Consider the following 13,784-nt stretch of genomic DNA (forward strand, 5'->3'; position numbering starts at 1 on the left):
CAGCTGCTGTGCATGAATCAACATTTTCATTATGCTGTCCCCAAACCTTTTCTTACCAATTCACTCTTATTAGCATATATGTTAAGGTTTTTTTTGTCTTAATGTGCATCACTTTTGACTTGCATACATTGAATTGTTCTTCTTGATACCCATTCACCCAGTTTGGAGAGATCATTTTGGGAACTCAAAATCCCGTTTTTGCTTTTATTATCCTGAACCATTTGATGTCATCAGCAGACGTGACTACTTCACTTCTCACCCTGAATTCCAGATCATTATGAACCAGTTAAAAAGCATCAGTCACACATAGATGCTTGAGGGGGCCCATTTGTTATAACCCTCTGTGAAAACTGTCCATTTGTTTCTACTTGCTGCTCCTTAAACAATTACTGATCCAGAAGAACATATGGCCCATTATCCCATGACTGCTAAGCTTACTTGGGACTCTTTGGTGTAGGAGGATAAGTGAAGTTAACTCTTTACTCAAGGAAACAGTCAACTCAGGAGAACAGACCTAGTGAGCACAGCAACTCCTCCCAGTCTATCTTATATATCCTATGAGACAGCTGTGGGGACTGAAAGTCCCTGCCTTTCTACAGCTGTCTAAATCTCTCTTGGGTCCTTCCAAAGCAATCTGAGACTTCTTGCTGTGCCTGTCTTGGCACTGCCCTCTTCATACCTTTTCTGGTTCTGGGAGGGGAGCTGATCACAGAAGGAGTGGGAAACGCCCAGGCTTCTTCACCAGCTTGACTCATTACTGATCCTTGCCCACCCCTTCCTCTCCTCTCCCACTGCTAGACTTAATAAACTAGGAGGGACAGGGATTGAGGGGGCACATGGTTGGACGCATTGCCACTAGCACCTGTTCCACATCTGATTGCATAAGGTGAAACTGATTCCACAAAACATTCTTGATAGCAGCACTGGGTACTTGAACCGGAGTTTCAACAAGTGCCGTATCAAGATCACTCTGGATTTACGCAACTCTATCCTCGGTGTGTAGTGAAATCCCCCCCCCCCGAAAATCTGGTTTCGAAAACAAGTTTCTAGAAATTCTATCTCTTTTTAGTAACTACAACATGCATTTCTCTAGACCACAACCCTACATCTCACCCAGGCCTCCTAAGGTCCACTTAATCCAGCAACTAGAAATAGGTTGCCAGCAGGAAGGCAAGCAGCCCTCCTGGGGTTTTTATTCTGCCCCCCACCCCACCCTCTCAGCTAATAATAATAATAAAAATAATTTTTATTTATACCCTGCCCTCCCCAGCCTCAGGGCAGTTAACAACCAATAATAAAAACAAGTTGATTAAAATACAAATTAAAAAAAGATTAAAATGCAACATTAAAACATTAGGATGAAGCCTCTTCACAGGAGAAGGGAAAAAGAAAGAGGGGGAGGGAATCAAACTGATTCTAAGCCAAAGGCCAGATGGAACAACTCTGTCTTACAGGCCCTGAGGAAAGAAATCAGATCCTGCAGGGCCCTGGTCTCATGAGGCAGAGCGTTCCACCAGGCTGGAGCCAATGTTGAGAAGGCCCTGACTCTGGTTGAGGCTAATCTAACTTCCTTAGGGCCTGGGACCACTACGGTGCTATTTATGGACGGTGGGGCATACCATAGGTACGAGGGTCCTAGGCCATGATGGGCTTTAAAGGGTCAAAACCAGCACCTTAAATCTGACCCTATACTCCATCGGGAGTCAGTGCAGCTGGAAATGCATTGGGTGAATATGCTCCCATGGCAGAGACCCCGTGAGGAGCCTCGCTGCAGCATTCTGCACCCGCTGGAGTTTCTGGAACAGCTTCAAGGGCAGCCCCGCGCAGAGCGAATTACAGTAGTCAAGCCTGGAGATGACCGTCGCATGGATCACTGTGGACAGCCCCCCTTTAAAGCCACCTTCAGCCATATTTTGGCAGCTCCTTCCCACGTATTACTAGTGCTCGGGCAAGGACTTTTATCCCTCCGGAATGCGCTGCCAATTTCACTGGATGGCCTCGAGCTCTTGAGTCAAGGAGACTCCCTCGCCCTAACTCAGCTCAGTCGGTAGAGCATGAGACTCGTTAACCTCAGGGCTTGAGCCCCGCAGAGGGCAAAAAAAGATTCCTGCACTGCAGGGGGTTGGACTAGATGACCCTCGTGCTCCCTTCCAACGACGATTCTCCGACAATGACAGCGCTCCTCAGGCCTGAACGATCGAGGGTGGCTGGGTGCGGGGAGCGAAGCGCGAGGGACAACGTCACGACCAATCAACAGGCGTCCGAGGAACACCAATCCCCTTGCGTCGACTGCCAGAAGAAGCGGCCGCTCCAAGCCGGAAGTTGCGACCACTTCCGCCCGGAAGTGGAGCGAGCTGAGAGAACGCAGGAGCCTCTCTGGCCGCCGCTTCTCTGCTCCCGCTGACGGCGCGAGGCGTGGGCGGGCTTGAGCGGCGCCGCTGCGCATAGTCTGTGGACGCAGCCGCGGGGAGGAGGAGGTGGGGCAAAATGGCGGACGGCAAAGGAGGCGACGTGAAGCTGAAGCGGCCGCTTCTTGACGGAGGTAAACACGCTGCGTTGCTACGCGAGGCTCTGGTCGGGAATGTGTGTGGGGGCCGCTTGGGGCTGGGTTTGGGCGGGAGAGGGTCGAGGGCTGGTTTCGGAGGGGGGAGCGGCGGCGGGCTCCAGGTACCACCTTCTTCCCTCAAGAGCCCTTGAGGTATTTGGCTGCTTACCGGAGGCGAGTTCGCTGCCTCTGACGGGAGCCAAGTCGCAGCCTCGTCTTTCGCGTGGCTTCCGTGGGTGAAGGTCGTTCTGCAGACTCACCAAAATCCCCTCCCCTCCGGGCTGTCTGAATGCTGCATTTCCCGGTGCCTCGGCTTTCTGTATCCTTCACAATTCCGCTTCTTCCCCGTCCCTGTGGCTGGGCGGGAGTGGGAACCCCTCGTGGAAGACGTCGTAGTGCCTAATAGACAGTATATCACGCCCTGTGGCAGGGCAAGGATTTCAAAGAGCTGCTTGGCCTGAAACATTGCGCTGCTGAAGTGCAGCTGTTTCGTAAAGCAGATGGGCGCCCGTGTAAATAATCCCAGTCCCTTCAAAACTTAGTGCAACATTGGCCCAAGGCTGCAGTCCTCTATAGACGCCACACTGGACTCAGGGGCTTTCGTGTAGCTGGACATGTGCAGGGTTTGACTACAAACACACACTATTCCCTTACAGGGATAATGCTACAGTAGTTGCTTCCTTCTGAAACTTCGCCATGGCAATTTTTAGGAATAAAAGTTACGTTTCCAACTAAATGTGTTCAACCATATGCCCATATTCTCAATTTAGCATTACAGCTTTCATATCTACTTTTCACATATACTTTTCCAGTAATAGAAGTGGACGTGTCCATTATATTTGAAAGGACGAATGCTGCTTGCTAGTTTAATAACTAACAAATGGCTTGGGTGCAACCTTTCAGTATTTTTAAGGATGTTTATTGACTTTCATATTTTTTAAAAAATGTCAGAGGAGTGTACCATAAAATAAAAATGAATCCAGTAAAATTACGCAATGAACAGAGGCATGTTTGCATACAGCTGATATCAATGTTCTGAAAAATGCCTGGGGAGACAGAACAGTGTTAAGCAGGTGTTAAAAACCATCTTCTCTATGTATCGTTATAACTTTTAATGTCTTAAGAACATAAAAGAGCCCTTCTGGATCAGTCCAAAGGCCTATCTAGTCCAGTATCCTAGTCTCTCAATGACTATCCAGATGCTTATGAGAAGACTGTAAGCAGGATCTGAATGCAACAGTGCTCTGGCCACCTGCAATTCCCAGCAACTGATATTCAGAGGAATATTGTTTCCAAGTGTTGCGGAAGAACATAGCCATTGTGGCTAGTAGCATTCATAACCTTCCATGAATTTGTATAATCCTTTTCTAAGAATGTAGGAAGGTGCCCTGTTAATCTGTATAAAGTTAGCCAGTACACATGAAGAGATACAATATTGGTACTACCCACCCGCAGTATTACACAATTCCCACTGTAGACTAGGCCAGGTAACATTTTGGGATTAACTAAGTATAATGAATGAAATGAATAATAAGAGATGGACAGACTTCCCTTTTTTTGCTGGTTAAAACAACTTAACACAGTAGTATTCAAATATAATGCATGGTCAAAACTCTTATTGAGTACAGGCAACTCCCGATTTGTGCAGGGGCCCCATTCCTGGACATTGCTTGTGTTGGCGGAGTGCTTATAAGTCCCCTTCTGCCATCTTCTGGGTCTGAAAATGGCCTATACATGTTTGAAAAGGTACAGGGCTGTTTGTACCTTATTTTTTCTTGAAAAATTAGCTGTATGAGGCAGAACAGTGTCAAAGAGACTGGTTGTAATGTCAGCTCTGCTTTTTATCCTAAACAGTTCTCTAATTTGAGTAACAATCCCTGTAATTTGAGTACAGTTGCACACTGTTTGTGAATTTGTCAAGGACTGCAGCCATTTTCTCTTCTTTTTCCCTGCCCTCAGCATCAAAACTTAAGTCATGTGTCATTTTAGACTTTTTATGGTGGTCACATATTTTTAATCCTGATTTCCTTCTTTGAACCCACAAAGTGCTATATAAATACAAGTGCTATATTCTTAAAAGATGTCAAGCTTTTTTCACTGAACTTCTTAAAGTCAAAGGATGGAATTCAGTTAGTGCCTTTGCACTTGCAGAAGGGCTTTTGTTCCAGCAGATGCCTGTGCAAATTAGAGGGGAGGCATTTCTTGCTGATTTCTTCCTGTACCACCTTCCTTGCTATTCAGCAGGACTCCCAATTCTCTGTGTCCAGTTTTTCTGGGCACTGTTGTAGGGAGAAACAATGGACACTGTTGTTCCTTAGCAGAGGCATCTGTGATCTGCTAGATCAAAAGCTGTTCCATGAGTGCAAATACACCAATTAGATTCCACCTTAAGAACTTTATTGTGATGTAAGCATTTGTGCTTTAAATATCAATGTTACAACTATAATCTAAGATGGATACAGTAATGAGTATAAATGGGGGCTGTTCAAAGCAAGACCTCTAAAATTATTCAATCAAGACGTGTGCTTTAATAACTTGCTGTACCTTGATCTGAATTGCCCTTGGCAGTAGTAATAGTGGTGCCCTGTGGCTTTAAAGTCTTATTTTGATTTCTTTTTGTGTAACTGAAGAATTTTGTTCTGCATTAGTCACGTGATTGGAGCTCCCTTCACTATATGTCTATGTTCTTACAGTGTGCTCTGTATAAACAGTTGTGGAGGTGCTGACACTGTAAGTGCAAAAGTCTCCTCTGCATAACAGTGCTTTATGAGGTTGCTGCTCCCATCAGTCCACTCAGTAAAAATAGCTCATCTTGGTAAGTTGTTTCGACTTCACCAGGACCTGAAGAAGAGGCAGAAAAACCTGTGAAAACTAAGACTGTTTCTTCCAGTAATGGAGGGGAAAGTTCGAGTCACAGTGTGGAGAAGCCGGCAACTGATGAAGAAACTGACGACCCCGACACAAAGCCTGCTCCTGCCAAAATGTCCAAGTTTGGGTTTGCCATTGGCACACAGGTTGCAAAGAAACCACCTGCAATATCCATCAAGCTTGGAGCAAATGTACGTTATTGGAATGTTTTATTGTGAATTATAAAGTTGCAGTGTCTTTTTTGTGGTAGCATGCTAGTTAAGTAGTAAAAAAACAAATTAAAGCTTTTTATTTCATTATTCATTGATCAATAAACATTTAAAATATTGTAACTGTTACAAACTATGTATCTGAACCCACATGCATGTCCAGCATGCACATGCATTCATACACACACTGCCAAGAGTTTTAGGATCTTTTGCTAGAGTTATGGTGTACATCTCTTATGACTATGTGTCTACACTTAATCTTATGCCCAAAGGAAGTAATTACACAAAAGGATTAAAGAAAGCTTGGTTTATTATATGAAATGAAGGTGACAGAATAGATATACAGGCAGCAAATCCTACAATACCGACACACTTTAATCTAAAGAGTGAAAGAATCCCTAACTAGTCTCAAAAATCTACAGAAAGTGAGTGTGGCAATTTTGCCACAGAACCCACACTAGTAGCAAGTCAAGAAATGGAAGCAGGGTAGATTATGCCTGTCCAGGTATACACAATTGGAGCATGTGTTGGCTCTTTAAGAACGCTGAGTAAGTTCTTGGTTGGGGCTTCAAAAGCTAACTAACAATTGAAAATCTAGGGGTTTTGTATTTTAGGCAATGAATTCTAATGGAGGAGGAAGGTGGGCTTTGAGATAAGCATTTCCTATAATTCCAATCCATCTAATGTGCTAATGAATTTATCCTAGTTTCCTGTCCATTTCCTATTTTGCTTATTTGCTTAATAATATTTTCATTAGATTACATATGATGATCTTTACACAAGGAATTAGGAGCGCTGTATGTCTCCTAATGCTTTCCAGGACACATTTGAGATGATGTTATGCTAACCTTCTTACGCATGCCATGATCAACAGTAATAAATTGTAGAAAAAGTTCAGATTGACATACACCTATTCACAATTTCTTGTGAATTATAAAGTTGTATAAAGGTGTTTTTTGGGGTAGGATGCTAGTTAAGCATAAAAAATAATAAACCTGTTTATTTCAATATTAATTGATCCATAAACATTTATAATAATACACTGCTGCAAGGGAATGAAATTCTGGAAGCTATTGGTGGGTGTGGTGTTTGCTTGAAAAAATTCTTTTGAAGTTGGTGATTTTTGTTCTGATTTAGGTGTTATGCAGTACTGAGTACATAGCAAAATACTGGTGGTATTGTTTAGCTACACTGGTAAAAGATAGCTACACTAATATATTCTTATATCAATAAATTTAAGGGGCTTATTGCTGTTTTCTAAACTATTCCACCTTTCAGTGGCTATAATGGGGATTTCCAGGTAGATTTGGGAAATACCACAAGAACCACAAATACGTATTAACAAAACAAAAAACCCTCACAACACAGGATAAAAAACAAGTGCTGTCTTTGTTCTCTTTCAGAAACCTAAAGAGCCTACTCCAACCCTAGCTCCAAAAACACTTTCTGTAGCAGCAATCTTCAACGAAGATGAAGATGTAAGTAAATATATTTTCTTAGAATAGAGAAGTATGGTGTTCTCTGACCAGGACAAGTATGGGTACAGGAAAGAGAAAGTATCATATACTACTAGTCCAATACAACAAACACATGGGATTCTGCTAAAATCTGAAATCTGTAAATGCCCTTTGAAATTTGAATTTCAAATAATTTAAACACTTTGGCATGAGGTCCAATATTGTGTCAGTGATTTCCCCTTCTTCTTGAAGCCCTGCCCCACCTCCTGTTTGCTCTGGAGGGGACACATTTTGGTACACAGCAGGGGCCTTGCAGAGAAGAGAATGGGCAAGCCCATTTGTGAGAGCAGAAGCCAGCTCTGCCAGCAGGCACCATAGTTGGGTATCACTCTTTGTTGCCAAGCTGTCTTTAAAATTTGACAGTTCACATTTCCCCCGTTTCTGCACAAGGCTGATATACGGTACAAATCTAAAGTATTTTTCCAGTCTTTGCTTTTTTCAGACTTGGAGTGGTTTTTTTATTCCTGTGTTTCATTACTACTGCCCCCTGGTGTGTGAAACCAATCGTCCCTCTGACTTGAATTTGAGTCTGTTATCTTTGCTTCTTAATAGAACTGGCAGGAGGCAGATGAGAGAAATGTAAATGCTATGTGTTCTTTGGGTGGGGAACTTGGATCTGTTTTGGTTTTTGTCTTTGGCAGTATTGGTGATAGAACCTTGAATTTTAATTTGAGAATAAAAAAAGGTTCATGGAAGGGGGCATGTGTCAGAAAAACGTGCATACTTCTCTCTGGCTGAGATCTGATCCCTCTAGATATAGAGCTGCAACTGCCTGCTTTGTTCTGAATGTAAATATAAAGTTATTAAGTGTAAACATGAATTTAGAAGAGGCTTGTAATGTGTTCGTTATTTCATATGCCACAATTTTACTCCTACTGATTAAAATTTGTAACTATTTTCTTATGTTCATCTTTTCTTTGAAAATAGAGTGAACCTGAAGAGATGCCACCAGAAGCTAAAATGCGCATGAAGAACATTGGAAGGTAGAGTTGCACTTGCTTTTTATTTTAGGAAGATGTGGGGTGACAGAAAGATGTTCTACATAGTAGCTTTTGTAGTTTTGCTTTCTGCAAGAACATCATTTCAAAACCTTTCACAGTTTTTCTTGTTATGGCCAAAACTATATGAGATCTTCTCATCCCATCCTGTCTTGTCTCTTTTGTCTCATACTCACTTTTCACCCCGCTCAGGTTATGTCTTTCAGTACAATATTTTTGAAAGTTATGTAATATCTCTGAATCATAATGATCCAAAACCTGAGAGTTGATGGAAGCTAATCTGGAAAAAGTATCTTAGCACACTGAACAGTCTGTGACTGTTCATTATGCAGATACAACTTTTATTATAAACTGACTCTAAGGTCATGGTCCATCTAGCTCTAGGCAGACAGGCAATATTAATATATTGGGGTTTAAATATTCAAAGTGTGTGTGCGCGTGTGTGTACACGCACTGCATAGTATTCCCAGGTTCAATATTGTGGGCATTGTCACTAACTGCTGTTTAGTAGCTGCATAGAAGATATTTCTGCGCTATATTTTTTCCATTGTGTGAGAGTAGTTCTAGAGAGGCATTTTTCATTGCCTCACAATTAAAGATATGATGGTGTTAATTTTTTCTGAACAGCAAACTTAAGAAGGTACCTACTGCATGTTAGCAGGTTAGCATGTGCACCTGGACTTCTAAACTATTAATATGAAACTGATAAAGTTGGCTACATGCTTTTTTTTCTGTTATCACAGGGATACTCCAACTTCAGCAGGACCAAATTCTTTCAACAAAGGAAAGCATGGGTTTTCTGACAACCAGAAGTTATGGGAACGGAACATGAAATCTCACCTTGGAAATGTCCGTGAACATGATGACTAGTTGTGTATTGAGATCTGAGTGTTGGGAGAAATGGGAGGGTATGATATTAAAGGAACAGTTTCCTTTTTTAGAGTGGTGTATGGCTATTTTGGGTGCCACTTTTAAAAGTTTCTAAGTGGTGCACAAAAAAACTGAGTTTAAAAGTAGAGGTAATTTATGTTTTGTATACAGATTTCAAAGCATTTGCTAATTTTGTAGCTTCGTGCAATTAATTTCACAAGGTTATGGAAAATAAAGACATTGGAAGTGGTACCTTTTTAAGAATTTTCTTTTACAACTATTCTTATATGAAGACAGAGGAAAGGTTACTGTCTCTTTAATCCATTTAAATTAAATGCTGCTGCGCTCAAGAATTCCAGCTCCTACTTTGTAATAGATTGCTTGTCTCCTTAAGGCTACTTTTATAGAAGGGGAGTAACTTACTATACATTGAGTTTGATAGATTCTGGCTTTCTGGTCAGCATAGAACCTGAAAAGACTACTGCAAAAAGTCATTTAGTATTTTAAACATCCATAAACTCAGACTTCTGGCTGTGGTAGTTTAGCTCTATAGTCCTGTTTAGAAACTGTGTAATTTCTCTGTGGCCTGTTCCACTCTTAGACATCGGTCTTACATGTGTATAAATATTAGGAAAAAGGTAAATCAGTATTTCTTAATCATGAGTCTTGACCAGTGCTTGTTAATGTTCCTTTGTCAATTTGACACCGATAAAGAATATCAGCAGAAAAAGGCATTATCAAAATGATGATTGTACTTTTATCCTGCTTTAGTTTTGTTTTCAATATTTCCCATAATCCCTTAAGAGGAAAATAAAGCTACACACAAACCAACCGTTAGAAGCATTAATCCATATTTTGGTTTAAAGCTTTACTTTAAATGCTAGAAGACCTTCATATTGTATTTTTAAGTAAGGGACACTCTTGGATTTTTAGACAGCATTTTAATCCACTTTAGTTTTGTCATTAAAGCAATCTGTACAACATAACTTTGCACTTTTATCCCCACCTATTTTACATTTTGTATTGCTGGAACACTGTTGAGACTTAATTTCTTTTAGCAATAGAGTTTCCTGTCAATTCTTATTTCCCTAATCTACCTGGACAAATACCTAAAACACTTGAGGACTTTTCAGCAGGATTTAAGTTGTGTAAGTAGTCTGGGGTTAGGTAATATCAGCAGTCACAATTGACCAGCGTAGCTGAAATAGATAAAACACTTCAGAAGCAGTATATGGGTCTAAATTACTAGTTTTCATATGTAGTGTGAATATCATGATCATATTATAGATCACCTACTGTATGTTAGTCACTCTCACTTCAGCACAACGAGATTATCAGGTGGGGGAAATAGGCATCCAAGTTTTCTTTTTACAATTTAGAAGAGCTTTGACCATGTAGACATCTGTGTGTAAGATCTAAGCAGTTTTGTATTTGTATGTGAATTTTTGTTTGCAGTTAAAAATCTGTAACGTATATTTTCTTTAAAGGCTTTGCTATAAACATAAGAGTTGTAAACAAGTTATTTCTCTAGAGCTGCAGTTGTTGAATTACTTGTGAAAGTTCAAGACTTTAAAAAAAGATGATTTATCTTGGCTCCTTATTATTGAAGCCAATGGCACAATTAGCCCTTAACTAACCATTAATCAGGGAAAAGGAAAGATGGCACTTTTAACCATTTATGTACCTAAACTCAACACACACACACACACACACACATCCCTTCAATTTATTAATTCATTTATAGCCTTTGGGTGACCAATGCCACGGTCAGCTTTAGCCCCATTCTAAATAATAATCTTAATGTGTGCTTGTTTTCAGTACCCTCCCCATTATCAAAACAATGAAAAAGTGCACAAATCCTTTACCTCGGGCCTATGATATGCTAACCTCTTGAAGTTTCACAAGAACTCTTTGAAGGAGGAAGGAAAAGTCTGGAGTATTTGTCATGATTTATTTCCAAATTGGGGAAGAAATGGTGGGAACCAAAAGCTGTAACTTATTCTTCTTTGAGCTTTGCTTGTGCTGATGCTGTATAATCTTTAGCCATGGACTCTAGCTGCTGAGGCTAGTGTTTTTAAGTATAAAAACTTGTCAAGTAAAACTAAATTCCATGTCAATTTCATGTATTATAAACAAAGGAAGTGGTATATATGCTTAAATTTACCAAGGCAAGTATGAACGCAACCTTCTTTTTTTACAAAAACCCTTGGCTAACGTCAGTGTCTTATTTGTGTGTACACCATTTTTCTCCCTGCTACATCTGACTAGCCAAACTTCTCGAAGTGGAGAATTTATTTAAGATAAAGAATATTTCCAGATTAAAGGAGGTTCTCAAGGCCACCATGAATTTCAACAAATTATGAATCAGACTTGGAAACTATTTTGAAGAGAGCAAGATATAAGATGTGCTCCAGTTAATAAATTACCATCATTTAATGAAGCACCTGTAAGTAGTATGTTTAGCTTAAGCTATCAGCCTTTCATTTTTCTGATTTGGAATACTGACCACTGAAGTGACTGCATTATTTCTACAAAAGGCAGGAGTTCCTTTTTCAATTTGTTTTCTTATCACAGATTTCTTTTGGTGTAGAAAAGCACTTTTCAAGGTGGGTTCTCACGATTCCTAGGATTTCCCGGTGAGTTCAGTAGTGACAAATGTACTTGGAAAAACTGCGTGTTTTCTGTTGCTGATCTTTAGTCTGTGCAGCCATTGGAGAAGTCTGGGGGCACTTTCATTTCTGGTGATGATGCCCAACAGGCATGGCTACTACCCTCCATAAACTTGGTGTAAACCTTTTCCAGTCTCCTGCTGCTCTGCGGGTTCCATGATGAGTTTGGACAGGGCTTTGTGAAGATCTGAAAGCCACTACTTTAGAGGATTTGATATGTTTGCATGCTAACCTCTCTGCAAACAAAATAATTGTCATTGCTTGTTTGTCAGATAGAGGTCAGGAATGGGTGTCTAGAGCATTAACCCTGTTTTTCAGGATGCTTTTTAAAAAAGCAGCTTGCCCGTCAACTGCCTTTTTCAGGAATCTCAGTGTGCTATTCCTGCTCCTTTTCTTTGTCTGCTTATCTCCAGATCTGAACTGGGTACATGCTGCCAGCTCAGCAGCCTTCCCCTTGATTTATTACATTTTAGCAAGCTGAATTTGGCAAAATTTCAAGTTATGGTAATAAAGCTGCACTCACAGAAGTTCCTAATAGTGAAATGGTATCTAGGCAGAATTAGTAATTGGAGAGAAGAATGTGGAATGTTTAACAGCTAACAAGTTGCTATAAACTTGCTGTTCAATTCCAGCCGTTGGAACTAAATTAAAACTGCTGTGTTGCCAAAATGTTGGTCTGCTTATACAGAAGTAAAATGTGAAACAAACAGCAGAGGACCAGAACATTTGTGTGTACATATATAGAGCTCAGTGTAAAATATGAAGCATTACAAAGAAGCGTATGACCAGGCTGTTACTCTATAAATCTAGCACTATCATACTATAGTTTGCATTATACAATAAGGCTGGTATTGCCCCCAAAGTCAAATGTCAGCCTCTTTTTGCTGAACTAAATAGTAATGAGTACTTCATCTTGGTGTTTGCTGTTGTTTTATTACTTGTGATACATTAACAAGAGTATTAAAATTGTACTTTTAAATGGGTAGCAAGAGGTTACCAAGCTGAGAGGGCTCCTGTATTTCTAAGAGCTGCTCAGAAAATGATTTCACTCAGCTATCCTTTCATGTACATGCAGTTGCAGTGACAAGAAAAGCTATGCAGATGACAATTTTGGTTTGAATGAACTTTAAAAGGGTTAGGAGCATCACTAAGAGCTGGACCTACCCTCCCTACCAACAAAAAGAAAGCACACTGTTTTCTGCTACCCATCCCATTTCTAGTTGTTTCATGAGATCACTTATAGTATTTGACTTAGCTCGACTGAAACTGAAGAACAAAACACAAATTCCTCACTACACGCAAATTGTGAGCATGTTCTACAATAGTCCCATCTCCTGGCACAATATTTTTATGTGGCTCAAGATATGTAAAATTCCTAAGTGCCAGCTGCTTGGTTTCCAGGCATCGGAGCAGTTCCAGTTCATGCACCTGTGGCAAGCCAGTTAGAGGTACTTCAGTTCTGTTGATTTTAATTAAAATGTGTCATCACAGGTGTAATGATTGGAGCGTAGCAACATTTTTATTACACTATTTAATCAAATTACAGGTAGTATTTCAAAATCGGGAGCAAGCTTAAGTTCCCTAGAATACACACTATCATACTTTCGCCACCTTTGCTTAATATCTGGCTTGCAAGAGTTCTGGGAAACTCAAAAGCTTGCATACTATTTTGTGCCAGCACTATTGAATCCTAAAAAAGGTTTTTTTAAAAAAAGTTCAATATTGTATACACATCTCAGAAGCTGTCAAAATGAATCAAATCAACTGCAAGAAATAAGAGCAGGTGCTGACTTTTAAGACATACCAGTGCATCTTTACAATTGTGGAGCTCCTTTTTCGGAGGACCCACATTGTGGTTTCAGGAAGAATGAAAATATATCAGGGAATCTGTTGCTGTTGAAGTTTTGTTGTCTTACTGTCATTTGTATATTTATGTGCCACTAAGCTGGTTTGAGGCCTTTTGTTAGAATAGCAGTAAACCTGTTTTAATGAATTATAGAAAAACATGAGACGATGCAGCAATAAGTAAACCATTTTGAAAAGATAATGTAAAACAGGCACTAGGAAATTAGGGGTGCAGGGAACGATATTAGTCATTACTGCTTCTT

General features: G+C 40.4%; 1 protein-coding gene across 1 annotated transcript; it reads left to right on the forward strand.

Moving 5' to 3' along the window:
- The first annotated feature begins 2,385 nt into the window (after positions 1-2,385).
- On the forward strand, positions 2,386-11,113 carry PCNP (PEST proteolytic signal containing nuclear protein). Its single transcript, XM_081859839.1, has 5 exons — positions 2,386-2,542; positions 5,384-5,604; positions 7,026-7,100; positions 8,067-8,122; positions 8,881-11,113. Exons 1-5 carry the CDS (start codon positions 2,488-2,490, stop codon positions 9,005-9,007), a joined length of 534 nt encoding a protein of 177 aa, XP_081715965.1. The 5' UTR covers positions 2,386-2,487; the 3' UTR covers positions 9,008-11,113.
- The last annotated feature ends 2,671 nt before the right edge of the window (positions 11,114-13,784 follow it).

The sequence above is a fragment of the Podarcis erhardii genome (assembly GCF_964252035.2).
Source record: "Podarcis erhardii genome assembly, chromosome: 4".
In the NCBI taxonomy this organism is placed as follows: domain Eukaryota; kingdom Metazoa; phylum Chordata; class Lepidosauria; order Squamata; family Lacertidae; genus Podarcis; species Podarcis erhardii.